This window comes from Strix uralensis, chromosome 11 (genome assembly GCF_047716275.1).
Source record: "Strix uralensis isolate ZFMK-TIS-50842 chromosome 11, bStrUra1, whole genome shotgun sequence".
In the NCBI taxonomy this organism is placed as follows: domain Eukaryota; kingdom Metazoa; phylum Chordata; class Aves; order Strigiformes; family Strigidae; genus Strix; species Strix uralensis.
In genome coordinates this window covers 4,086,968-4,114,181 of record NC_133982.1, presented here as the reverse complement: position 1 = coordinate 4,114,181, position 27,214 = coordinate 4,086,968, and the positions used below count along the sequence as shown (strand labels likewise).

At 54.6% G+C, this 27,214-nt stretch overlaps 3 protein-coding genes across 6 annotated transcripts; all 3 read left to right on the top strand.

The window, feature by feature from the left end:
* Positions 1–5: 5 nt before the first annotated feature.
* Positions 6–5,621, top strand: STOML1 (stomatin like 1). Of its 3 annotated transcripts, none has more exons than XM_074880285.1 (7): positions 6–725; positions 926–1,032; positions 1,177–1,326; positions 1,828–2,031; positions 2,876–3,104; positions 3,685–3,900; positions 4,618–5,621. In XM_074880285.1, exons 1-7 carry the CDS (start codon positions 578–580, stop codon positions 4,818–4,820), a joined length of 1,257 nt encoding a protein of 418 aa, XP_074736386.1. In that variant the 5' UTR covers positions 6–577; the 3' UTR covers positions 4,821–5,621. The 3 variants fall into 3 exon arrangements, with proteins under 3 accessions (XP_074736386.1, XP_074736385.1, XP_074736387.1); XM_074880284.1 differs by having other exon boundaries at positions 3,682–3,900; XM_074880286.1 differs by lacking the exon at positions 3,685–3,900.
* A 2,368-nt stretch (positions 5,622–7,989) lies between these two features.
* On the top strand, positions 7,990–18,053 carry LOC141948162 (protein PML-like). Of its 2 annotated transcripts, XM_074880282.1 has the most exons (8): positions 7,990–8,084; positions 8,722–9,200; positions 10,172–10,749; positions 13,236–13,273; positions 14,301–14,538; positions 15,004–15,062; positions 15,844–15,982; positions 16,628–18,053. In XM_074880282.1, exons 1-8 carry the CDS (start codon positions 8,058–8,060, stop codon positions 17,386–17,388), a joined length of 2,319 nt encoding a protein of 772 aa, XP_074736383.1. In that variant the 5' UTR covers positions 7,990–8,057; the 3' UTR covers positions 17,389–18,053. The 2 variants fall into 2 exon arrangements, with proteins under 2 accessions (XP_074736383.1, XP_074736384.1); XM_074880283.1 differs by lacking the exons at positions 13,236–13,273; positions 14,301–14,538; positions 15,004–15,062; positions 15,844–15,982; positions 16,628–18,053 and adding an exon at positions 11,881–12,812.
* Positions 18,054–19,703: 1,650 nt separating this feature from the next.
* LOC141948181 (zona pellucida sperm-binding protein 3-like) lies at positions 19,704–23,178 on the top strand. The gene is made up of 9 exons (XM_074880335.1): positions 19,704–20,105; positions 20,982–21,100; positions 21,177–21,280; positions 21,520–21,697; positions 21,794–21,914; positions 22,308–22,399; positions 22,581–22,723; positions 22,889–22,978; positions 23,063–23,178. The coding sequence occupies exons 1-9, from the start codon at positions 19,704–19,706 to the stop codon at positions 23,176–23,178; spliced, it is 1,365 nt and encodes a 454-aa protein (XP_074736436.1).
* Positions 23,179–27,214: the final 4,036 nt, after the last annotated feature.

The following is a 27,214-nucleotide window of genomic DNA, read 5'->3' as shown; positions in this document are numbered from 1 at the left end:
AAAAACTCCCGCAGCTGGGAGCTGGGAGCCGTTTCGTCCCTGTGCCGTCAGCAGCCACATGACGGGCGGACCAGGAAGCGCCAGCGGCTCCCTCCTTCCCTCCTTCCCCGCCGCAGCATCCTCACCGCGGCCTGCGGTCCCCACGGCCACGGGGCTGGCGACCGTGGACACCCCGGGCTTATCTCCCAGCTCCACCGGGGTGCGAAGCGGAGGGTGGCTGCGGGGCCGCTGCTTTTGGCTCCCGGCTCAGCTCCGGCCCAGAGGGTTGCTGGGAGGATGTGAAGCCCCCAGCCCGCCAGCCTGGGTGAGACCCCAGCAAGGAAACCCCCTGAAGGATTTGATTTCTTCTCACAGGCATCCTCCGTGATAACAGCAGGGCTCGTCAGCTCTCCTCCGGCATCTCTCCGGTTGCACGTGAGGGCGGGGAGGTTTGCAGGCAGGCGGGCAGGGACGCTGAATCGGGTCGGGGACAGGCAGAAGCCATGCTGGTCACAGAGGTGGCGGTGATGGCAGCAGGGAGCCGGGATTAGAGGGCTCTGAGCACTGGGAGCGGGGCCCCGTGCAAGGCACCAGCACCATGTTCAGCCGGTCAGGATACCAGGCCCTTCCCTTGGGAGACTTTGACCGCTTCCAGCAGTCCAGCATCGGGCTCTACGGTGCCCAGAAGGGCTTCTTCTCCTTCGGATCCAAGCAAGACCCTCTGGGGCCAGCTGGAAATACTGCAGGTGAGTCCCAACCTTAGAGGGGAATTGCTGCCTTCCTCCCCATTGCCACTTTTGCTGCAGGGTGTCGCGCTGGCTGGGTGCCCCCCACGCTGCTGGCTTCGCCAGGGTGCAGGGTGCACGGGGGGAGAGGATTGGATGGGATTTCACAGGCAGGGCAGGGGGTTTTGGAGCAGGTACATCCCCCTTTCACCCCCCTGCAGACTCCTCCCAGGGTTGGCTGTCCTGGATCTGTCATGGCATTATCACCTTCTTGGTCTTCTTGCTGATGGTTATCACCTTCCCCATCTCAGGATGGTTTGCCTTGAAGGTAAGGGAGAAAACAGGCGAGGAATGGGATGACAACCCATCCTCCATGGTGGGGACTGTTCCTGGCTGCCCCTGGTCCCACTGCTCCTGGCACCACAGGACCCAGGGTTTTGCTTCTGCCTTGGTCTAAACTTTCCCATTCCAGATTGTGCCCACCTACGAGCGAATGATCATCTTCCGCCTGGGCCGCATCCGGGCACCTCAGGGACCCGGCGTGGTCCTGCTGCTGCCTTTCATCGATCATTGGCAACGAGTGGATCTGAGGACGAGGGCCTTCAACGTGCCCCCCTGCAAGGTGAGCCGCCTTGGGCCTCAGGGCAGGATGGAGAGACATCTCTAAAATACCCAGAGCAGGTGGATTTTGAGATGGTCTGACCCTTGGTGTCTTGCATGGACCCAATGTTCAGTTCCTCCATCATCACGGCGAGGTGAGGGGGGTTGTAGCTGGTGCTGTGAAGCCAGAATCCTCACCTGCCTGCAGTTGAAAAGCTCCTCTTGGTTTTGTGCACCTTGCTCAATGAGTGTTCCTGGCTGGAGACATCTCAAAAACATCAATCCCTGTCCTTCCCTGATGTCTTTCAAGAACAGCCCCATGCTGGAAACTGTCCTCACCATTCAGACTAGCCCAAACTTAATTATTTGGGTTGGTTTTGTTTCTAATAGCCCTCTTAATAAAGAGATCTAGAACCAGTTGCTATCTGGGAAAAAAGTGAATGCCTTTGCTCCCAGGCTCTACTTACAAGGGTGGGGCCATGGGGCAGAGATGGGGAGAGATCCTGACTCCCCTCTGCCCCAGCTGACTTCCAAGGATGGGGCGATCATCTCCATGGGTGCTGATGTCCAATTTCGGGTGTGGGACCCCGTGTTGTCCGTCATGATGGTGAAGGACCTCATCGCGGCCACCCGGATGACAGCGCAGAACGCCATGACCAAGACCTTGGTGAAGAAGAACCTCCGTGAGATCCAAGTGGAGAAGCTGAGGATCGGGGAGCAGCTGTTGGTGAGGACTGCCCCAGTCCTGTGCAGAGCACCCCAAGCCCCCCAAACCCTTGGGTTCTTGGTGTGGAAGTAACAGTAAGGAAAAGATGGAGCTGCTGAAAGTCCATCTGGCTGTGGACCTGGCCAAGGAAGGGAGCTGGGAAAACGTGGTGATTAGTGGGGAGCGGATGCCTTCAGCCTGTGGATCTCTGGAGCTCTGTGGCTTATCTCTAAGGGATTTGACCACACAGAAAAGCCCACATTTTGATGGCAGGCTTAAATTTGATCTCCATATCTCCACCAGGAATATGTCTGGAGGGGGCTGCAAACTGGAAAGGGCTTTTGGGGAGAGAAGCAGGACAGGGCGGTGGGAAAGGGGCAATGAGTAGTGCCCATGGCTGACCTGAGCCAAGCCAAGATCTTGTGGATTGAATGTCTACAAGGGATGATATAAAAGGAGGCTGGGGGGATATACTGCTATCTCTGGGTGTCTGGGGTGGTTTGGAGGCCAGAGATGCTGCTTGGTGGAGCACCATACCAGCACATGTTGTTTAGGGGGAGCAAGGAAAGGGGCCAGCCTGGAAGGGAGCCATGGAAAGGGGAACAAGACAGAGCTGTCTCCCCTGTTCTGACTTCTTCCAAGCTGGGAGAGCACCTTGGGGAGCAGGGTTGAGCATGAGAGTGGAGAATTTGGAGGAGGTGGACTACTGAGCATGGTCCAACACCCCACGTCTAAAGCTGGTGGGTAGCAGAAGTATAAGCTATGGGATGCCCATGATTGGAGGTGCTGTGGTGGGTGGTCTCCATGGCCATACCCAGCTCTGCCTGGGCTGCCAACACTTCTCCCTTTCTTCCCGGCTCTGCAGCTGGAGATTAATGACATGATCAAGTCCTGGGGCCTGGAGGTGGACCGAGTGGAGCTGAGCATGGAGGCTGTGCTGCAGCCACCCCGGGAGAACCTGGTGGGCCCTCTGGCCACCATGCCACCCGTGCCTGGGCTGGAGGGGCTGGATGGCACCATTCAGCAGCTGGCTGCTCATTTCTTCAGCAACAGCCTGGCTCTGGCGGGCAGCGGGACCAGCGCTCCGGAGGCAGGTAACCAACCCAGGGCCACCGCTTTGCTGGGGCATGTCCCTCTTGCCCGATGATCTTTATGTCTGTTGGCTGTTTGACAGAGGAGTCAAAGTCTAGGAGATAACACGCTCCTACAAGCACAGCACAAATAGGCTGGTAGGGGGGAGGAGAGAGGACAGCTTCAGGCACAGCTCCACACAGCTCGTGGCACAACACAGCCTTTCTAACAAGACATTGCAGATGGGACTGGGGAGGGTGGGAGCAGATCCGCAGGAGCCTGGGCTCAAGACCAACTCAGATCTCAGCATTTACGTCGGGCAAACCCAAGCCTGAACTTGTCGAGAGAGTCATATCTGAGGGCAACATGGATTTTTTTCCAGAAACCCTGCACCAATTTGTGCCCTGCTATTTCTTTCAGGGATAATTTTCCACCCCTTGGTAACAGGGGAAGAGTAACCCATGGCAGACAGAGGAGCAGGCAGTAGGAACTGGATAAGTGCGTTTCTTTGCCCTGGAGACCTTTTCTATGGGTCCATGCAGACCAGAAAAGCTCACCTGAAGGTGTCCCCTCAACCCACTTCTGTCCCATTGTCCCCAGCAGACAGAGTGGAGACGGTAAACGAGGTGGAGCCTCCCACCTCTTCCTTCCTTGCTGCTGCTGGCAGCGCCCGGCAGAAGCCCAGCGCAGACGAGCTGCTCTCAGCAGTGGAGCCTGTCCTCTCCGAGGCCCTGGTCGGCCAGGTGGGAGCATCCTACCAGGTCAACATCACCCTGCCCAGCGGCACCCGGAGCACCTACTTCATAGACCTCTCCTCAGGTCACTGCTCTTTGGGGTTGTTGTGTTGGAGGCGGGAGGGTGTTTTGTGCCTCTGCCCCCTTTGCATGCTGCAAATCCCCCAGGCTTGGGGGAAGGGGGTCCCAAACCAAGCCCCTTTGGTATCTCCATCAAAGGCACCACAGGGTCCATTTGCTGAGCACTGCAGTTTGGTGACTGTGGCCTTGAGTCCATGCTCCCTGGAAGTCCAAAGTATAATTTGTTTTGGGTTAAACCACTAATTTTCCTTCAGAAAGAGAGCACTGATAGAAAATTGGCAGCCAGGTCTCCTCAGGGCTGGCCAAAAGGGATGGCTCAGAGACCTCAGGGTTTGTTGCCTCTTGTATGCCATCAGCCCAAGGAGGAGGTGATGGAGGGACATGCGTGGGCAGTGCCTTGGGCCATTGCCATGCTGGAAGATGTCCTCCCAGCACCCAATCCATCCCCCCATGGGTGCTGATGGTTTTCCTGGTGGTGATGGCAAAAGTAGGACAGGGTTTGGAGGTGGACCACTGTAACAGGACATTGGTGGAGCAACACAAGAGAAATTTATCTCTGTAAGGAGTAAGGACTCCTGTCTCCAAAATCCCCCTGCCAGGCCCTTGACGGTCATCACTGGCCCAACTCAATCCTTATGAAGTGGTGGGGGGAAATGCCAGCAGGCAAGGCTGGATCCTGAAGCCCACTGTTTCTTCCTCTCCCATCCATCATGTCCTACAGGCAGCGGGCGGGCTGGCCGCGGTGTGCCTGAGGGCAGCCCCGATGTCATTCTGGAGGTGGCAGAGAAAGACCTGCAGGACCTCTTCTTGGGTGACCTGCGCCCCTTGAGTGCCTACATGAGTGGGAGGCTGCAGGTGACAGGCGACCTGCACCTTGCCCTGAAGCTGGAGGAGCTCGTCAAAGCGATGAAGCAACGTAGATAGAGCATGCGTGTGGGTGCGTGTCTGTGTGCATGTGTCTTTGTAGGTGTGCGAAGGCGGGGGGACATACAGGGGTGCTGCATGGTGGGGCCCTTGCCCTGCTGGAACTCTTGCTGTCCTCCCTGTGGAGGCCATGGGAGTTGGGTGAAGACCTGAGCGGGAAAACCGAAGCTGAGCTCCACTGCCTGTCCTTGTCCTTGGCTTTACCTCCCCTGCCCAGCCTTTGCCTACAATGTTATGGGATGGGAACCAGCTGGCACACCAGCATGTGCCAGTTTGCTTCCAGGTCCCTTGGCCAATATGCCACCAGGGCACAGACCAATGTTCTGGTGCCCCCCCAATGGGCTGCACAGCCGGGCATCTCAGACTGGGAGGGCTATGAGCTGAGCAGGTTGGCTAGAGAAGAGCTTGGGGACACTGTGGCCAAGGATGGTAGTGATGGGGTGGGGTGGGCAGCTGAAGCGGGGCACAAGGGCTGGCTGGACCAAGCTGGGATGCCACCAGCAGACTGGAGTTGGGGTCCAGTGTGGCACTGCTAGTGGCAGTTATACTGGCATTTATGGGGAAGGACCAGAGGTGGCGATTTGGGGAACGACCTGCCTGGAGGTACCTGAGCCTTCCCAACACAGCGGTTTGTAATAAGTGATTGCGCTAATTTGTGCTTCAAAGTGCTTTTGCATGCGTGCTGTGAGTCTGTCCGTGGGGGTGTGTGGACTGTATAGAGGCATATATACATATTTATTTATTTTGTAAGCTTCCTTTCTATCAACTCTTAATGGACAATAAACCTGGTCTGCAGCCTTGCGCCTGGGCAGAGATGGGCTGATGACTTCTGCAGGCTGACGGGGCTGCACCCCTCAGTGCCTCAGTTTCCCCAAGGGACCCCAGGGTGCTGCGTAAAGAGGCCACATGCTCCAGGGCATGGGAGCTGCTGCCAGTCAAGGAGGCTGTGTGGTGTGACTCCATCTCACCATATGGTCCTGATGAACACGTGAAGTCCTGCCACGGCGAAGAAGAGTTGTCAGGATGTGGTGTGGCCTCTGAGGGGATGCTCAGCTCCTCAACAGCACCCAGCACCCCAGGGATTAAAACGTCTTGTAGCTCCAGCCAGTTGTACCAGCCCCCAGGATATTTTGCTACACCAGTGGGACAAGCCTGACCAGTCTTGCTGGCCTGGCCTGGCCATGCTAGGGGCTGCTTGCCAGGAGGGGGAACAAGAATTGGAATGTTTCCAAAATAGAGATATTTCAAACTGAAATGTTTCACTGGTGCAACTGGGCATCTTCGAAGCCTGGGGCTGGGTGGCACCAGTGTGGGCCAAACTTTGGAGATCCTACAGGCATCAAAAGCCCTAAGGGGAGGTGACAGTAGTGTCCTACTGTGCCCTCTTCCTTTGGGGATGCCAGGCTAGGTGAACCCCAAGCGCTCCTGGTGGTCCCCCTTTCATGGTGGTGTCCCGATCCAATATCGGGGTGGGTTCTTAAACAATCCCAAGAGTGAGATTAAGACACAAACGAGGTCAGATGCTGTACAACCTTGTGAACTTTATTTGCTGTAACAATTAATAATAGCGATAGGACAGAGAGAAAAAGAAAGGGAAAGTCAGAGTCCCTAAGCAAGAAAACGGTAGAGATGCAGCTAATTACCGCCACCACCAGGGATCCAGCGATGTTCCGTTGGCTCGGGCTCGGTGCAGGTGATGGTGCTCCAAGCTCCAAGCTTCGCCGAGGTCCCAGCTCCAGATAACTGTTATAGATTAAAAGTAATTTAGCGGGAAATAACCACTTCTCAATTTTTAGTGATCAATAATAAATTTATTAGCAAGTGGCGAGTGAGCAAAACAGCGCTGGGTGTGCCGGGAGTCTCTGCTCTACCAGGACACACACCTGACCCGGCAGAACCGAGTCCCTTTATAGTGTAGGCTTCATCCATATTCATGATGGGCGTACCCTGAGGGGTCTGCAAAGGTGTAAACAAGTTTTCCCGGGCTTTTATCAGGTTTTCGCGGGCTTGTCTCAGGTTTCCGTCACAGAAGGGGGGATGACTCAGCACAAGTGTTTTTGTAGTGGCTTGAAGATGGGGGCCATTTTAGCTCCCTTCTAACAACTGATTTTAACAATAGAAACTATATACATATATCTTATTTCTTATTTACATAAGAGAATTACAAAACTGTTCGGCCACAACATCCTGACTACAACTTCTTTTTCCCCTTGAGATTTGAATAACAAATACCATATATGTTTTATTACAATAACAAGCGTCGAAAAAGGATGCACACCGAGGGACGAGTACGCAGTCCTTTTATTGTCTCAGTCCCCACGATTTCTCCGAAGGGCCCGCCCATTTCCACGGAGCTCATTGTAATATGTGCCGCCCCGTGGTCCTCCACGCGCACGTGCCCAGGTGTTCGTGGTGGTCGTGCTGCCGGCGGGGAGGGAGTCGACCTGTGGTCCCTTCAGCCTTTGCACGTCTTCCTCGCCCCGACTTCCTCTTCACCCAGCTCGCGCGCAGGTACAGCTTGGCAGGCGCTGCCAAGGCTGTCGTTGTTCTAGCTTTGAGGGGATGTCGTGGTTTCGTCTGGGACTCTGCGTCTCCTCCAAAGCGCACTCCTTCAGAGCCACAGGATGCTGAGGCCAGTAAGCGGTAGTCGCGAAGCAGCAATGTTGAGACAAAGTCTAACACAGTTCCTTACAGGTGGTCCCCCTTTTGTGGTGGTCCCCATGGTGAAGATGGCCGGGGGGTACCGAAACCCTGCAGGAAGGGGCAAAGGACAGCCAGGATACAGCCCCCCAGGACAAAGAGGGATGCGAGAATCCTCTTCAAGGGGCAGAGGGACAGTCCCAGAGCCCCCTCCCAGCCGCGGGGTGCAGAGGGGTAGGGTGGTGGCAGGAGGTGAGACCCCTTTGGCACGGAGCGAGGCAGAGCACTGGGGCCCTGCAGTCCGTTTCCTGGAGGATGCTGCTCCTTGGGGAAACACCTTGGTTTTGGGTTTTTTTTGGGGGGGTGTCTTGGGGTCCCCTCTGGGTTTCTTCCCTCCCGGATGGCCGGGAAGGGCTGAGCCGGCTGTGAAGCTCTTTTCGGGGGCGTGGGGGGGGGGGGGGGGGGGTGTGTGTAACCTGAGCTGGGAGCTTCCCGCCACGAAGGAGGAGTTAACAGGCAGCGCGGAAGAAACCGAAAGTACAGGCAGCGCAGGCAGCGCAGGCAGGCGGAGGAGCTGCCGGCCCTGCCCGCCCCGCCATGGCCACCGCCGGCTCCGGCCCCCGGGTGAGCGCCGGCTGGTCCAGGGGAGTCTTAGGGGGATGCGGGCGGGGGGCTCGGCGGGGTCCAGACCAGGAAGTTCCCGGCCCCAAGGCGGAGCCTGGGGAAGGGGGGCCATGGGGATAAGAGTTTTGGGGTGTTCCCCCCCCTCCCCGGTTTGGTGGGTGTTGGGTCCCCAGTCCAGCCCCGCCAGCCGTGCGAAGGCACAAGTGCGGGAAGGAGGGAGGCGGGAGGCCAGAGGATGGGCTGAGGGAGGGAGGTGGGTGGGGGAGATGGCTGGGAAGGTGGTCCCACCCTGCCACGGTATCATCCAGTGGTCCCTGGATGCTTCCTCCGTGCCCCATCTTCTGCGCTGCCCCTCTGCTGCCCCTCCCCACCAGCCCCATAGCCAGGGGAACCATCTCGTTTCCTCTTTGCTAGAGGGAGAGGAAGAACACAGCAGGGCCCCATCCATCCAACCCTACCATGGTGCACAGGCCATCTCCAGACCGCTCACAGGGCCAGGGCATCGCTGGTGGGAAGTGGTGTTCACTAGTTGCTCCAAGTAGGGTTTGCAGGTCAACCCCCCCAGCCAAGATGTGGTTTCAGAGGCTCTTAAAAACACACTTCAGTGCTCATTCCTCTTCCTCTCTCCCTCCCCAAGTTCCTAGAAGATGACTTCCAGTTCATCCTTTGTGAGGGCTGCCAGCAGGAATCACCCAACCTCAAGCTCCTCACCTGCCTCCACACCTTTTGCCTCAGTTGCCTGAGCGAGAGCAACCCAATTAAGCAGTGCCCTTTGTGCCAGACGGCCATCCCACAGGCCAGCGGCATCCCCGCCACAGACAACCTGCTCTTCACCAGCCTGCAGGCCAGGCTCAAGGTCTACAAGAAGATCGTTGATGGAGTTGACTTGTTCTGCGACAACTGCGAGACAGCTGGCGAGTTCTGGTGCTCTGAGTGCGAGGAGTTCCTCTGCACCAAGTGCTTCGAGGCCCACGAGCGCTACCTGAAGAGGGAGAGCCATGAAGCCAAGAGGGTGATGGACATCAGGGCAGGGTCTGCTAAGGACTTCCTTGAGGGCACTAGGAGGACCAGTATCTTGTCCTGCTCCAACCCAATCCACAAGAACCAGACTGTAAGGTAGGTCTAAGAAGGTCTGTCCCCAACTGGGTGGTTTCTTGTCACAAATCTCTTTGGACTAGGCCATGATGGGTGTCCCTGTCCTGTTGCTGCCCTGATTGCCACCATGTCATGGAGAAGATGGGTGGGAAGTAGTGACCAGCGGGCTCTAGGGCATGGAGGGAGGGTTTGGATGAAGCTGGGATCGAGTTGATGATGGGAGTGTGGGGACAAGTAGACCAAGGGAGAGGTGTGGGGGGGGTGTTCCTTGCTAGGGTAAGGAGTGTGAGGTCAATGGAGCTCAGCAAGAAGAAGGTCTGTTGCTTCAGCTGCCGTGATGGACAGCAGAGAAGGGTGTGTTTTGCTGATGGTGCTAGACCAGCTTGGAGAGGATTTTGGAGAACAGCATGGCTGCAGTGCAGGACAAGGTTTAAATGCCCTCAAAGGAACGTCCAAGTGAGAGGGGAAGGGGCTGGAGCATCCATGGAAGCCAGCACTGATGCTAGCCACGATGACCCAGATGCAGCCCCTGCCTCAGCATGTCCCTAAGCCACCACTTGTCAAGGCTACCAGGACTTATGTGAGGAATGGATGATGATCTCCACTCCCCACTTCTTATATTCTTGTCTTAGGCATCTTATGGAGATAAGATACTCTTTGGTCTTATATTCTTATCCATAACCCCAGTAAGCACTCATGGAAGGACACAGAGCTCATTTCTTCACTGCCCTTGCAGTGCATGGATGAATGTCTACCATAACCCTTGCACGGTCACCGTGGTGACTTTAACCAGACCAGCAGAGGAGCAGAGACCCTGTGGAGATAGTGGACCAACATATTTCTTTGCAATTGGGAGAGTATAAAACCAAATGCCTGGCCCAAACTTGGTGGTAACTTAAATTCAATGAATGAATGAATTTGCAATTTGCTAAATGAATGAATTGCCAATTGTATGGTCCAAATTACTGCTCTGCTTGTGCTTGGCCTCACAGCATCTACTGCAAGACGTGCTGCAAGCCTGTGTGCTGCATCTGTGCACTGCTGGACAGCCAGCACGCCCCCTTCTGCGACATCCACAGCGAGACCCAGCGCAGGCAGGAGGAGCTGGTCACCATGAGCCAGGAGCTGAAGCAGAAGAGAAGCAGCTTCGAGGCCACCTTCGAGGTGCTGCAGGCTGAGGCCTCCCGGCTGGAGCAGGCGCAGCGGGAGATGCGGGAGCTGATCCGGCAGCACGTGGAGCAGCTGGTGCGGCTGATCCGGCGGGAGGAAGAGGAGCTGCTGGGGCTGGTGGAGGCGCGGCAGGAGCAGGGCCGGCGGGAGCTGGCGAGGGAGCTGCAGCGCGTGGAGGGGGTGCTGCGGCGGATGGAGGCGAGCGAGCGGCTGGTGGAGAAGGTGAACCTGTACGCCACGGAGCAGGAGGTGATGGACATGCAGCCCTTCATCAAGGACTCGCTGGAGGAGCTGCAGCAGCTGCAGCCGCCGGTGGCCCAGGACCGAGCGCAGCCCGGGGACTTTGCTGAGTGCCGAGCCAGGCTGCAGGCGCTGGTGGAGCGCGTCACGGGGCACCCAGGTGAGGAGGCACTTGGCCAGGTGGGTTGGGAAGGGCGGGACCGAAAGCAGAGTTGAAGGTTGTAATCCCTGGGTAAACGATATTCTCCATGGGTTTCAAGTCTCCTTCTACGTGGTGACTTGATGGACCTGTGCCTCCAGCCTTTGCTCATGCAGTGGGCGCACTCCGACCTCTCCCAGGGGCAGGATGCAGTTGTTGCCTCCATCACTTCCAAAGCAACACTTGGCTCTTGCCCCTGCGGAGTACGACAGTCCCCCAAACCCAGTTCTACTGGGAGATAACATGGTGAATCACCTGGGATGGAGCCATGCCATGGATTGAAGGACAAGGGAGGTGAGTGGCACTTGGAGATGGGGTGCGTGGAGCAGGGGCTTGCAGAGGCTGGTGTTGGCAGGGAGGAAGCAGGTGGAAGGGTTGGATCAACTCTGCATCCTCTCTGAGAAATGTTTGTGCTGGTGACATCTGCAGGTCCCTCAGGGGACATAACCATCCTCCAGCCCTTAGTGTCCTGCCACCCACTGACCACTTCTGCTCCTCAGATCTCCAGCCAGTCTGCCTTTCTCCACAGCCATCTGGGGCAATTCCCCTTTTGGGTTGTTGATTACCGCCTTGGGATGGTGTATCTAACCAGAAAGGCGAAATGTTCCCCGGGAGCACTCCCTGATAGGGATGGCAAGAGGTCCACGACCGCTGCTGGATTTGCCCAGGTCTTCTCCCAGCTCTTTGGTAGTAGCACTGTGGTGGAAATGCTGATGGTTTGGGAGTGGTGAAGGCCTTGGGATGGTGTGCTGGAGAATCCATGTTTGGTCAGAAGGTGGTAGCATTCTCCCAGAAAATGGGGTTAAAAAAGCAATGGGAGGAAGAGACTTTGTGGGGAGCATCCACCGTTGATCTCCCCAGGGCAAGCTCATGGGCTATGGGCGGTCCATTGAAGAGCCCGGGGGTGATGTCCTGAATGGAGCTTGGGGTTTCCTGGGGACAAGGTGTCTCCCACCCCACTCCTCGTGTCTCCATTGCGTGGTAGGCACTGCCCCTCCATCTCCCCTCTCCACCCCATGGAGGCAGACTGGGAGGACCCTCTCAGCCCTGATTCTTCCCTCCTGCTCCCTTCAGCCCCTCTCCCTGCAACAGGTACCTCCACTCCCCAGCACGACTCCCCGTCCAAAGACGAGACCACCCTGATCCCGGACCTTGAGCCTCCCGGGGAGCATTGCCAACCACCTGGAGGTCTCCCTGTGGGGCTGGCTGCCCACCACCAGCCCTGTGCCCCCGTGTTGGACCCGACCGGCGACAGAGGACACGTGTGTCCAGACCAGAGAGGGGATATGTCCCCCACCCGACCCACACCTCCAGCCCTTCTGATGCAGAGGAATGAAGAAGCAGAGGAAGGCTCGGGGTCAGCCCATGGGGACACTGTGCCTCTTCCCAGGAGCATCCAGGACTCTCTGACCTTCCTGCAGGAAGATTTCAGTGGCTGGGCCAGGTCCAACGTGCAGCAGGCAGATATGCTCCTGAAGACCAGCAATAACCTCCTGCAAGCTCAGCGCAGGGCAAACAAGCACCTGGTGTCCGTGACCCAGGAGATGCAGGCCATGTCCCGCTCCCTGGCCACCATCGCCTCTGCTGTGGGACCCTTGCTGCAGCCCGTGGCCAGTCTAGGGGACCTCCCCACCACAGATGTGGACTGGCCATTGCTGCCCTCCAATGTGCTGGAGTTACTTCCTCAGAGCAGCACCCCACAGAAGCATGAACCACTGGTCCCAGCGGCTGCCACAGCCCCTTCCCCCAGCAGACACCCTCCTGCCACCCCCCCTGGCAGCTCAGCACTCTTGGAGCCCCCCAGCCCAGCTGCTGAGGGGGAGTGCCCCAAATCAAGGCACCCCACCAGGGGCAAGCGCGGTGGGAAGACCAGCACCAGACTTCAGAAGCGGAGGAAGAAGTGACGGTCTGCAAACGTTTGCCATGGACTGCAGCTGCTTGAAAAATCCTTTAAAGGTCCCTATGGAGACCAGGCTCTCCATCTCATCTTGCTATGCCAATAAATCCTCCTGGGACGAACAGTGCATTAATGCATTAGTCTTTTGCTGGGTTTGGGAAGGCAGCATCTCCCCCACAAACAAGCCCTTGACGCTGCATGGCAATAACTTGCTCAGGAACAGCATGATACTACTAATTTTCTTTTTTATTTCCTTCCCAGCACGTGTGACCTCCTGGCTTATGGGTCTGGGAGGAGTGGGAGGGCAGCAAACCTGTGTGGGAGAGCTGGAGGAAAGGCTTTAGTGTGAGGATGAGTGAATGAGCTGGTCGGTGGCCAGGCAGAATGGGCACCTCTCCAGCTCACTGCTGGAGCTCGGCCTCAGTAGCGTCTCCAAGAGGTGACCCTCCTGGAGCCACCTGCACCTTCTGCAGAGCCTTTTCTTGCTGCTCTCGGATGTCCCCAGCGTTGCCCACCTTCCTCTCAGCTCAATGTGTTTTTCTTCTTTCAGCATCTTCCCCAGCTCCAGCCATGGAAAACTCCCCCCAGGTGAGAGTGGGCATTGCTCTGGGATTTTTGCCTCATGGGGTTACCTGGCAAGAATTTGGGGTTACCCCCCGCCCTTGCAAGGTTGCTTGAGTTCTGGCATTTGGTTGCTGCTTTCCAAGTTCTGTTTTGAAAGAGATGATCAGCCAGGCTGGCTGGGCATAGGGCTGCAGAGCCAGGGCAGACTTTGTCCCTTGAAGGCGCCTTTGTGGCTAAGGCGCAAACATCTCAGCATGAGACATGCCGCTGCTTGCACCATAAAGAGCTCTCGTAGGCATGGTAGCTTGCAAGTCGTTTCCTGCCTGCACCCTGCCCTGCCCAGGGCTGGCAGCGGGGAGATGCTGCGACTGGTTGTGATGGATTTGGGGCCCCCAAACACATGTCCCAGAAGAAGGGCAGAGCCCCACTCAAGCAGAAGTGGCCTTCAACAATGTTGAAGGCAAGCTCTCTTCTGGTTTCCAGTCCCATAGTGCAGAAAGGAGACCTGCTTCCCTTTGCTTGGGACAAAACTAGCATCAGACCTGCCTGCCTTTGCTTGGGACAAAACAGCCATCACAGAACCGTGGCTGGTGACCCCCAGGCTGCCCCTCTGCAGAGCACATTCCCAGCCTGGGATCAGAAGGGCTTAACCCTGCCTGCAAACCCTTCAGAGTCTGGGAGCCTCAGGGCTGAAGCAAGAAGATAAAGATGATTTATTCCCCCAGCTCAGGAAGGGGAGGTTCCCATCTTCTCCTTTGCAGTTGTTAAGCAAAGCTGAAAGTTTTCCTGACGCTTGTCAGGCAGAGAGGGGACCTTGACCAGGCCAGTCGGAGTGGCCACAGCCCGGGATAGCCAGGGCCTTCATGCCAGAAATGAGGATGTGGTGGGTGACCCCAGAGCAGCAGAGACCATCTGGGCAAGCAGAGCACTTACTTTGTGCAGGGACAAACCCGTGTGGTCAAGCTTGTCCTTTGCCATCAGAGAACAGCCAAACATCTCCATCCCTGACAACGCAGGGCTGCTGTCACTGGGCTCCTCTTTGCACACTTAGGTCTCCAACTCTACCCCTGCAAAGAGGAAGAAAGTCCAAAATGCAAAAGTCCTGACGCTGCCGGTGAAGGTAGCAAAGGTTGAAGACAATGATGACGGGTGGAACCAGACAGTGCCGCAGCAGCCAAGCTGCTCAGACCAGCCTGGGACCAGCTGTTCGGTGTCCCCCATGACTCTCTCCAAGGAGGACAGCCTGCTGGAAGATGTGCCAGATGGCAACGGTGGCCTGCACGACTCAGGTAAGTGGTATCCAGAGCAGTGAAGCCATGGGTAGACTATGGGGTGTAGGCATTGAGGCAGGGCAGTTTGAAGCATCTCCATAGACCTCCCAGGAGGGTAGTTCTGTCCCAGCACATTGTCTTGTTCAAAGACAAGATGTTTGGTGGAGATTGATGGAGAACCAGATGTTGCTCCTTCAACTGCTTGCATACTCTTAGGCTACGTGATGCTGCATTTTGGTCCTCTCTCCCCCGTAGGATCCTGCCCAGTGTGTACTCTGTGGCTTGAGAGAGAATCAGTCCTTTTTCAGGTTGTCCCTGAGGGCAGGGTTGCTCCCTGCTTTCTCCACACCCACCTTGCTGGTTGTCCAGGGTCACTCTTGGCATGATTGGTGATGCTGATTGGGGGACCATTGGCCCTGGCACTCACTGCAGGGGTGGACAGCCCCGCGTCTGAAAGGTGACACGTCTTTCCTTCCTTCGCAGATAGCGATGTTCTCTGCTTGGACAGCTTTGAGGAGGACAGCACCGATGAGGAGTCAATGGTGAGTGCAGTTAAAGGGCTTTCAGTGCTTGGCCCAGCATTGCTCAGTGTTTAAGCCATGAAGGCTGGACCACGTGGTGCTTCCAGACCTTCAGGACCATCCCATAACCCCCCTTAGAGCCTGGCAGGGAACTTGTGAAATTCTTCCTGAGTGCCAAAATAAATCCCCTCTAGCTCTCCTCCACTTCTTGGGGAACTGGGTTGCCCAGCATCTTGGAGACCTTGGTAGATACCATCTTGGTGACTCCAAGGTGGTGAGCAGCCAAAACAAAGGTCAGCAAGAAGAGGCAGTCCAAAACCTCACCTCTCTGAGGCTATGGATAGATGGGGTTTTGTTGTTACTTTGCAACACCAATCAATTCCCGTGACAGTCTGCACGACCAAAAGCTGGTGACTAGCTCTTCACTAGAGGTTTTAGAAATGGGCAGCTTCCCTTCCTTGCCTGCTGTTGGCTGGTTTAGGCCCTTGGCTCACAGCCAAAGGGGAGATGTTCGATAGCCCCAATTTTTCTGTCACTTTTGAGCAGAAAGCCAGTTGGGAAGGATCCAAGCGAGCCGTCCCATGTGGACATGCATGGAGTGTGCATGTCACTTTGTTTTGTGGTGCTGGAGGAGGCAAATCTTCGTGACCAAGCAAAGGGGCTTATTACAGCCTAAGTCCTCTAGCAGGCAGTTTGAGTAGATCCCTGAGCTTTGGTAACATCCAGGACACACGAGTGCCCAGAGCTGCTGCCCTGGTTCTTCCTGTGATGTTTATTAAAAGCAAATTGTGTGCTTTTCCAGGACTCCAGTGCGCTAGATGATCTCAGCAGCATCCTTGATGGGAGCACTGGTGAAGACTACCTGGGCCTTCCCATCAGCAACCAGGACACTCTGGACACGAGACAAGGATCCCTGGTCTTCTTTGACGTGAAGATTTTGAGTAAGATCCTAAGTGAGGAGGTCCCATGTTGCAGCCAGCTCAGATCCCCACATCTGTCAGTGTCTCTTTTTTGGGGGGAGGAAGTTCAGGCATGTCCACCATGGCCTTGGCTGCGTAAGGGAGAAGACAATATCCTGAGCTCCCAAGAGGCCTTGCCTTTGAGTTTCAGGACATCTGAAGGAATGTGGAGCCTGTAGGGCCATGGGGAGATTTCTCTGAGGTTGCTCAGTCAGTTAACCAGCCCTTGTGCCATTGTGTCAACATGGGCTCCCCTGCTTCTCCCTCCCATTGGCCAACCTCCCTCGGGTGAGGTGGATTTTATTTTTAAAGCTCCTCTCCTTAGTCCACTCTCAAAAAGCTGTAAAGGCCCTCATGTTCCTGGTGGGGGGAATGATCCCACTGCAGGAGGTGTTAGGTTGATGGGAAGGACAGTCCTGAAGGACGCTGGAGATGCTGGAAGTTGAGGGTGTGACTGAATGGTGAAGAAAGGTGAAATGATGGATCAGTCCCCTGGCTGGTATCGATGGTGAAGACTGTTAGAGGCTGAACAACTCAGTCAATGTTTTATTTTCATACTGAATAAGAGACTAATTCTGCCTTTCCTCCCTCTCCAATCCTCTTTCCCTCCCCCATCCTCTTCTCTAGAAAATGAAACTATTCAGATGACAGTGGTAGATGGAGAGAAAATATTCCCGGTCCTGATTCAGCCAGTGAAATATTTGTCCAGCTTGATGGCCAAAAAGCGTGTCTGCGAGATTGGTCTGAGGAATCTGCTGTGCCACCTCAACACTGTCCACAAGCCCATCCTGGGTGGCTTTGGTCTCTGGTCACTCCCCTTTCCCACCCTCTTGGAAGCGTTGACGGTCATGAACAAGAAAGAGGAGTTCCGCTCTGTTGTGTATGGATTCCTGGACATTTTGCCCCTGATTAAGGAGGAGATCCCTGAGAGGGATAACTACAAGCTGAAGAACTTGGCCAACACTTACCACTGGTGGTACTTCGGTGACTGCAGTGCCATGGAGAACGCTAGCATTGTGAAGTACTTGTGCGAGATCCTGGACATCAACCTAGTGAAGAAACCCAGGCAGATCCTCAGTCAAGTCAGCCTGGAGTCCTTCATCTCCCTCCAGCCCTTGCTGGCCGAGAAGTTCCTCACCAAGCCATCAGCCCAAACACTGGCCACCCACAACATCGGCCTCTCCGAGCTCTGGTTCTGCTACCTGCACAACCCTGAGAATGGGCTCCAGAAAATGTGCCGTTTCATCAACGCTTGCCGGCACAGGTCTGAAAAGAAAGTCCGAAACCTGAGCAAGGTCAAGGTCTACTTCCAGCGCCAGGAGCTGAAAGCCGTAAGATCCCAGCAGGCAGCGATTTCCCAAGAGCTAAAGAGCGAGGAAAAGTGTTGAAAGATGCTGGTACCTCTCCAGTACTCATAATCCTCTCACCCACGGGGATTGAGTCCTGGAGCCAAATCCTGGCTCACATCAGTAGTTTTGCCTTCAATATTTTCTGCCCACTCCTGCCTGGGGTGATGAGCCTGGGTCTCTGGGGTGTGACTTTTGCTGTCCTCTCTCATCTGAACTTGTGCTAAGAAGAGGTGAGAACACCAGCTTAGCTGGGAGATGTCCTGACTCTGATCCGACACCCTGCAGCCACACCGTGCCTTTGTCTCCCTTCTGGATGGATCAAGCCAATTCTTGAAAGAAATCTTTCAAACCATTTCTGGTCTGGGTTTTTTGGGGGGTCAATGGGATTTGAAGCCAGCTGGAGCAACAGCAGGTGAGGAAACTGGTTTGGAAGGACCAAGAATGGTGGTCATTGCTGGGAAGGGGGTTGGGCAGAGCTGCTCTGTTCCTATGAGCTGCTGTGTGGGACACGGCTGTGGGAAGAACTGAAAGTCAGCAGGATCCTACCCCTCTAGCCTGGGATATGAACCTCCTAAGTGGGCACACAGGGTTATGACTTTCCTACCTCTCCCCCTGCTTTCCTGGATCAAAGACAGGCAGGGAATGCTTGATCAGGGGATGAATCTCATTGCTCTTTGGCTCCTGTGCCTGCCTACAGCTGCAGAAGAAATAAATAATTTTCCTAGTTTGTTTTGCATTGCAAATTATTTCCTTTTTCTCCCAGTTCTCACAATACCCACTGGCAGATGTACAGGGTGGTGGGTGGTGCGGTGGTGGCCTCTTGAGCCCACGATGTCGCTGAGATGAGCATGAGCACGGGATGACCCACGTACGTAAGACATGCAGCTATCCCCGAGATAGGTGTTGGCTTCAAGACAAGCAAGAGAGCATCAAGAGGTTCTGTTTGCTCAGGGAGGTGCCTAGAAAGCCCATCAGCCTGCTCCCCGTGGCAACAACCCAAGTCATTTCCCTTCAGATGGTGCATAGCTGTCCTGCTGGCAGCTATCCCATTTGGATCATGCCAAAACAGCCTGATTCAGCCACAGCTATCACCCGAAACTTGTGGGCATCTCACCTGGTCCTCACCTGCGTGTGCGAGAGTGCACCAATGTTTACCAAGAGGCAGAGGCAAAGCAAACATCCTTGTGCTGTCCCTAAAACCCCATACAAGGACTCCTGTCCAAAGCTGTGCTCCTCCCTGGTGTCACTTCAATACACAAACTGCTTTTCCTCCTTATTTATAGTCTCTAACCAGGCACGAGGAAGTTTGCAGGGTGATTCAGCTGGGTTAACCTGCCCTGGTCCCCTCCCTCTGGGGACCACGGAGGGGACAACCTGCTGCTGAATCATTCCAGGAAGGAGTGGACTGCCCAGACACTGTGGGGACCATTTTGGCCCAGGTCTTATTATTCTAATAATTATTATAAATAATTATTATTTCTAATACCTAACAGCTCTAATATTATTCCTCATAAGGATTATTCTATTCATTATTTTACTACCACTCATTTCAACACCAGTCCTGCCCAGGAAGCCAGTGGCTCCAGGGGACAAGTCTGTTCAGGAAACAGTTAAATGACGATGTGTGTACAAGCATTTTCCTCCCTTTTGCTAAAATCCCGGGAAGCACAAGGGTGACTGCGCTGGTGCGGACGCCACCATGTGGAGTCTGGTCCTGCAGGCGCAGAGACACGGTTCAGCGCAACTGATGGGGATCTTCTCTATGAATCCCCCTTTTCCTTGTATTCTTCCACTTCATTCAAGTTTAAATTTCGCCTTCTTCCTCCAAAAAATCCACTTTTGCTTGGTAGTGAAGAGCCAGCCACGAGTCCCCAATTGCCCTTGACATGAGTGGCTCCATGAGGATCATCACCACCTTGAAGGAGCTGGCGACAGGGACAAGTTTGGGCACCTGAAGAGTGGGTTTGCCTTGGGAAAGTGTCACCCCCCATGCCATCCCCCAGTGACCCCACTGAAGAAGGGCCCCGTGATCTGGAGGTGGGACATATGGTCTGGAGGTGGGACACATCTCTGTGGAACTTACAGAACTGGTTGTTACCAAAAAACAGGGAAAAACTGCAGTTGGCTGCCCGGCAAACTCAACATCTCTCCTGTGGGCAAGGGAACCAATCCAACACCTCATTAGATCCCACCACAATGAGTTCCACAGTGAATTGGGTGCTCTCAGGTGTTGCCAATTGCCCTTATGGGAGGTGTGCTGAGCATCACCTGGGGTGGGAGTGGCTGTAGAAGATGGGGGCTATAAAAGGTCCCTGGGCAGCAGCTGTTCCTTGTGCTGGACCCTGGTAGGCAAGATGAGGCCTGGAAGCAACTTGGGGTTTGCGCTTTTCTGCTGGATTTTTGGGGAGGTGGTTGCTTACAACCCTTGGGGCTTTCCTAGAGGGGATGCAGAGCTGCGGAGGTACGAAGGGGATCTTTCCTTAGGGTGGTCCCATACTTTCTCCCAGCCCTCTCCCTGGGCATGGGTGGATGTGTCCCAGCTCCAGGCTGCAGCCCCGCTGCACCCCGTGGCCGTGCAGTGCCAGGAGGCGCAGATGGTGGTCACAGTGCACAGGGACCTCTTTGGCACGGGACGCCTGGTCAGGGCTTCAGAGCTGACCCTGGGCTCTGCCGCTTGCTTGCCTGTGGCCCAGAGTGCTGCTGAGGGCACAGTGACCTTCGTGGCCAGACTGCATGAGTGTGGCAGCGCCCTCCAGGTAAGGCTCTAGGGGGGCTGGAGCCCTAGGGTGGGGGGTTTGCCTCTTGGCTTACACCTTGGTGCCTTGGGATGCTGGCACTGTCAGGAGTTGCAGTGTAGTTGGGCTCAGGGAAATGCTCCAAAGCCTTTCCTAGAGGCTGAGCATCTCAGTCTGCATTTCAAGGTCAGCAGAAGCTGTGCCGTCCAGTCCAGGGACTAGCTCTGGGGTTGTGCGAGCAGGGAAGGGCATGCAAGAGGAAGAGAAATTAGTTTTTTCCTGATGAATACAGAGGTATCTAAATCTTCCAGGACTACTTAAGCTGTTGCTGCCACCTTCAGGGTGGAGCCCAGATGACCTGGTGCTGGGAGCTGCTGCAGCAAGACGGCAGTGGATGCTTACCTCGGGAGGCACCTCCCTGAGTGTAGCATGAAGCTACTTCACAGAAAACTTAAATTTGAAGTGGTGTCTGTCCCCTAGGAGAGGCTTGGGGCCATGAGGGTGAGCAGGTGCCCCCCCCCATATGCTAGCCAGCAGGTATCTTCATCAAATCCCCCTAAACAGAAGTCACCCTCTGGTATCCTGAGGGACAGACCTTCTGGCTGTTGTTCTGGGGCATAGAAACTAGAAGGGGAAAAAAAAAAAACTTTAAGCACCTCTGCATACAGCTCTGCTGCTGGCCAGAGGCTGTCCTGGGTCAGGCTGGAGCAGCTTCTCAGGCCAGAGCATCCCTGCAGCAGACAAGTGCCACTTGCCTGCCTCTGGTGCAAATGCTACTGGCTGATGACCAGAAGAAACATCTCAGCGTTGTCTCCAGGCTTAAATGTGCTGCTCTGTGAGCATGGCCAAGGAACAGGGCTCTTAATGACTGGATAATGTGTCTTGTCTTTTCCCCAGGTGACCCCTGATGCTCTAGTCTACAGCATGAGCTTAAATTACAAGCCAGTTCCTGCTGGCAACCCTGTCATCATCCGCACCAGCCCTGCTGTGGTTCCTGTTGAGTGCCACTACCCGAGGTGAGCCATTGCAGATGAGTGCCAAGCAAACCATTCTGCTGCCCCTGAGAATTTAACTATGGGCATCTCTCCCCAGGAGGTACAACGTGAGCAGTGATGGTGTCAAGCCCACATGGGTGCCCTTCCGCTCCACCCTGTCCTCTGAGGAGAAGCTACCCTTCTCCCTGCGTCTCATGAATGGTAGGTTTTGGGTGAGGGTCTCCTCTGGTGCAGGGCACCCTGAGGTGACCATGCTGCCACAAGATGGCACAGCTGGTGCTAGTATCACCCCATGCTCCTGGAGCAGCTGAGATTTGTAGCAAAGTACAGGTTTGGTGAATACCCAGGGGCCTGTGCCCATTGGGGTTTCTGTGGGTGGAAGCAGTGAAGTACAAGCTGCCTTCCCATTCATAAGTGCCTGGTGACTTCTCTTCTTCCAGATGACTGGAGTGCTGAGAGACTCTCTACCATATTTCAACTGGGAGAAATCCTCCACTTCCAAGCTGGTGTCAACACAGAGAACCATGCACCTCTGAGGCTCTTTGTGGACAACTGTGTGGCTACCCCGACCCCAGACAGGAGCTCTTCTCTCCAGTATCCATTCATTGACTTCAGTGGGTAAGAGCTGGCTGTGCTGTTATTTAGGGAGGTGTTTCTGCAGGTTATGGCAGTCTCTGACAGTGGCTTCCTGCTGGCCCTTGCTTCTGTGTCTAGGTGCCTGGTGGATGGGCAACTGGATGATGCCACCTCGACTTTTATATCCCCAAGACCCAGGCCAGATGTGCTTCAGTTCGCAGTAGATGCGTTCAAGTTTGCAGGAGACTCCAGCAATCTGGTAAATACATACTAAAATAAGTGAATTCCCTTGTCTAGATGGTGTTGTAGCCTTAGTCCATTAAGAAAGCTGATGTGGTTTTGTCTAGAATTACATTCCCAAGACAACTGCCTCATAGCAACCTATGAATGCAGTCACCCTGTGTTGCTGGCCCTCTGAGCCAAGGATCATGGCCCTCTGAGCCAAGGATCTTCCTCAGAGACCAGTTCTGGTACTGGTCAAGACAAGCTCTTCTGATGGGCCTCAGTAGCTGAATCCTTAAGTGGCCTGAAGGAAGCAGAGTGGCTTGAGCTGCCCTGGGGAGTTGGTGGTCCCATTGGAGACTAACTTCATGGTGGATGGGAAAGCCATAAAGGCAAATGACAGCCTAACCCCTCTGTCTGGCCTCCCCAGATCTATGTTATCTGTCATCTGAAGGTCTCTATGGCTGATCAAGCTCCAGACCCTCTGAACAAGGCTTGCTCCTTCAACAAAGCCAGCAACCTGTGAGTAGTTGGAACAGAAACTTGCCCAAGGGTGAAGTTTGGGCTTCTCGTCTGGTGTGTCACCTTCCAGGAAGGTGGGGTTGGCCATCTGGCTGGGAGGGTTTTGGTCTCTCCTAGGAGACCCTGAAACATGTGAGGGATTCCTACCATAGGGTGGGCTGGTCACCAGGCTCTCTTCTAGCTGGGCTCCTGTGGAAGGCACCCGGGATGTCTGCTCCTGTTGTGAGATGAGGAGCTGTGGCTTGGCCAGGCACTCCAGGAGGCTCCATGCTCCCTCCCGATGGCAAGGAGGACGTGCCCCGAGAGAACTGCCCTCCCAGTTTGGTATGTCTCAGTGTGCCTCCTGGTCTCTGTCACCACCATAGTAACTTGCTCAGAGCTGGGTGGCTGGAGCTGCCTCACTACCCGTTGGCTCCTCAGTGCTAATCCAAGACTGGGGAGAGCTAGATGTTCAAATGAGTTTGAGTGCCCAGAGGTCCTCCCTTTCAGATCCCTTGGAGAAAGAAGCAGATGTTGTGGTTGGACCTCTCTTCATCCACAGCCGGCAGGATCACTCAGTTAGAAGGATGCCTTCACAAGGTAGGGCAAACTCAGGGAAGGGGGATAGTTTGTGTGGCAGGTCCTGGGTCTGGCCATAACCACCTCCTTATTTCTCCTCCCCAGATGCAGGTCACTTGTGGATGGTATTGGGGCTGGCTGCAATTGCTAGTTTGGTCATGCTGATCCTTGCTGTTCTAGGAGCTCTGACCGTCTGCTGGAAACCCAGCAACCCTGTTTAAGTCACTGGTTTCAACTCTCGTAGTCTCACAGGCCTTCAATTTATTTATTTTATTGGATGTAGGCTTGGTGGGGGGAGTGGAGAAGTCTTCCTGGAGAGACAGATGAATCAAATCTTCATGTCAAGATTTGTCAAGACTCTGCTTCTTTGTCTCCCTAAACCCAATTTGAGTATCTCATTCTCCTGAAGCCCTGTCTTCAGCAGAGCTTTGTACAGCCTTCCACCCCCATGAACTTCTCCCACATCACCTAGTTGGGAACTGATGCAAAAAAATCACCTCCCACCTGCTGTTTTCTTGTCTGTAGAAGCATGGAGTTGTATTTAGCCTCAATGTTTTACCTTTCTGTGGAGCTACTTGGGTCTGCTCCATACTGGTAACTCCTTAAGTCAAGTGGGGAGCTAAGGGTTAAATAAAACTTGGACCACTCTCCTTCTGCCTGAAGCTGTTTCTGGGAGAGAAATTAAGTTTTGATGGATGAGGAAGGGAGCACAACTTGAGGGTTGGTGGGTTGGGCTCTTCCTGGGACAGACAGTCAGGAATTCCATTCTCTGCCCCAAGGACTGTTTACATAGTTCTATGTAACAAGCCTTGGCTGAAATGTATAAACAGTCCTTGAGGCAGAGAATGGAATTTCTGCCCCCACTTCCCCCCCACCTCCAGAAAGGGGCTTTCTGACATGCCTGAGTCACATTTGCTTTTTTTCTTCAAGTGCTGTGGAATTCAGGTTCTTCTGCTTAGCAGAGTAGCTGTAACAGCAAGATGTTCATGCCCCAAACCCAAGTCCTGTTGCTCTCTGCTAGCTGGGAGAGGCTCCTGCTTTAGGCAGCAGTAGGAACTGGACCAGCTGAACATCTTGGGCTGTGGTGTTTGTTGTCAGAGCAAATTCAGGTGCCTTGATTCACAGAAGACAAACCTGGGAGGAGTTGCTTGTAGCATGGCCACCTCTTGAGCTGGCTTTGCAGGGGGCAGGAGGACTTCAGCAACCTCTTAGCCTGCTCTGGGGGAGCTTGGGCAGCTCTCTTGGCTGTGAGGGATGAAGTGATGTATTGCACAACCTGATGTGGCTTTAGGTGTCATCCAGCACCCTGGAGACCCTCAGCTGAATGCCTTTGATAGCCGTCACCTTACAGTAGGATCTTTGGCACAAGGTATGGAGCTGGAGTTGAGACTTTGGGTTACCTAAACCCCAGTCCCATCCCTTCCCTTGGCTGCTCGTAGAGCTAAAAGCAAATTAGCCCTCCCTCAGAATTACAAGATTGGTTCTGGGTTGGATCAGGGAGGTGCACTGACTTTAGGTTGGGGTTGTCTTTCCTCATCCGTATAATCTGACCCTCACTGGAGGGGTTTGGTCCTTGTCTTGCAGCAAGGTGGGAGGTATAGGACCTCTTAGGGGGAAGAGCTGGGAGAAGTCTTCACCATCCCTTAAGAGCTGTGAGGTGTCTGCTTTTGGGACAGAAGGGAGAAGAGGAGGGCATGGAAATGGGGGTGGAAGTGATCACAGAACATGTTCAGTCCAACACCAGATGTATCAGCCTGCCTGAGGCTGGCAAGGTCCATAGGTGAAGATTCCCCCACCTCTGTGTGCCCAGCCCAGGGCTGCACAACCCTCCTGGAGAAGAAATATTTCCTCACCCAACCTGAACCTTCCAGACCACAAGTTGTGGCTGCTGATGTGTTAAACTTTCACATAACTGATTCCTTCTTGATCAGTATCTTCTCTAGATGCTCAGTGCCCTGACCATCCCTTGGCACACATGCTCTGAGCAGGGACTATCTCTCTGGTTTGCCAAGACACGTGGAGGAACCTTTTACTGAAAACCCTTCTCAGCACAGCTGCCCTGCAGCCATTCAACCAAAACACCTCAGCTGACTCCAGAAAGAAAGACAAATATCAGCCAAATCTGTTTTACAAGGAAACTGGGAATGGGGAAAAGGTTTCTACATCCCACTCTAGCAGCTCCTGCACCTTCCCAGGCAGCATCCCCAGCTCTGGCAAGGCTCAAGGGCAGCACTGGTCTTGCTGTCTGGTGAGAGAGTTTTGACCTGAAACTTTGTTATAAGGAAAAATGAGATATGCTTTAAAGTCTACTTTATACAAGGTGGGAAAAAACATGGGGTTTTGTGCTTGTCCAGTGCCCTGGGACTTTCTGGTCTCTGCCTCCTCAAAAAAATGAGCTCACACTCTTTCCCAAATGTGCTGGTCCATGGCCAATGTTGTGTTGTGCTTGGAATAAAGATGGGACAGCTGGTCCTGGCAGGGGCCAACCTGGGAATAAAAATCCCCTTTTTCACAGTGAAATGTTTCCTCTGCCCTGAGTCTGGGCATGTTTCTTCACCTGAGATTCACCTCTGCTAATCTGAGCTGTGTAAACACAAGGTGACCCATCCAGGGGATTTATTCTCCTGCTGGGATCAAGCCCTGGTACCCAGAGACCTACACCCTAACCCTAGAGCTGCGCACTGAGCTGCGGCTCTCGGGGATGTGATGGGGTGAGACCAGGCATCTCCCACAGTCCTTGCGGCCAAGGACCTGTCTGAGCTGTGATGCCCTCCCCTGGGAGGGGGCAGACACTTATTTACTGATTCAGCAATGCCTGCTGCCATTATCTCGGTGACGCACGGGGCTCAGCCTGCTGGAATCCCTGGCATTTCTACGCAAGTGCCAGTTTCAAGGTATTTTAAACATGAAATACAAGTCCTGGACTGGCTGACAGCAGCAGGGATTGGGGTATCAGCTCCTGGATGAAAGGAGGAAGGTTTTACACTGGCTCATAAAGCTTCATGCAGGTGGTTTTGGTGGATGTTGAGTCAGACACAAGCCAGTCCCAGTTCCAAACCCAGTGTGATTTCTGCTAGGAGTGGGCTGGCTGACATCTGCCCCAAAAACTTTCTGTTTCTTTTCATTTTCTCAGAAATGGCTTAGCTGCTCCAGCTCAAGCCTCCAAATCAGAGGCTTCGTAATGTCCCTAAGACTTGCCAGGGACATCCCGAAAGATGGAGAGGGAGCATTCCTATTACAAAGCCAACAAGATGCTTGCAGAGCCCTGACAGGGAAAAATAGTTAAAGATGTTCAAAAGAAGGGACAGAAGCTCCAATAATGAAGCTTGAAAGCATGTAAGGTTTATTTTTAAGCAGCTTTTCCCCAGCTGTGAGGAGTCAGGCACTGCCCAGCTGTGCTTGTGGGGAGTGGGATACAAACCAGGGTGCCGTGGTGTGAGGAAGAGAGCGATGGGTGGAGCGCCTTACCTCTGCCGCCTTCTACCCCAAACCCATTTCCTTGAAGGCAACAAAACAAACACAACCCAAAAAGCTGGGGAAGGGCAGAAGAGATAAAAAAGAAAGGTTGTGGTTCTGCAGCTAATGAACTCACTGCCGAGGCTGAAATGGGGGTTGTTCGGCCCCGGCTGAGAACAGCCACGCTTATGTCAGTGGTGAGGGCTCTCCATCATCTGCTACTGACCGAACATCCCGGTCCTGGCCCCACCGAGGAGCAGGGGGATGTGTAAAGCCCCTATTTAGGCTGGAGCTGTGAGCATGTGGGCTCCTGGCCACCCCCAGCACATCAGCATCCGAGCGGAAAACCAAAGTCCCAGGGGGGCTGACAGTGCCAGGCAGGGATGGTCCCCATGGAGGAGATGGGAAGCACCCGGATTGGGATCATGGACCCTGCTCTCCCTGCTCCTGTCACCTCCCCAGCAGCCTTGAAAAGCCCCTTATCACCCTGTAACCTAAACAAGCCACTTTGTACCAGTCTCCCCGTCTCCAGCTTCTGCTGAGTTTTATAAACAACTTCCCCAAAGAGGCTGACGAGGATGTTTTCTCTTGCCTTGGGCAGCCCAGGAACAGGGGGTCCCAGCACCCCGGAAATGACTCGGTTGTGCCTCCCCTCTCCCCTCACCCACGAGGGCTGGCCTTTGGGTGCCATTGGTCCCCAAACAGGAGCCCAGGGGCGGATGGCTCCTGCTCCTGGGGGGATATAAAGGCTGGAGGAGCAGCGCCAGCTCTCTGCGTCAGTGTTTGCTGGAAGAAGGAGGG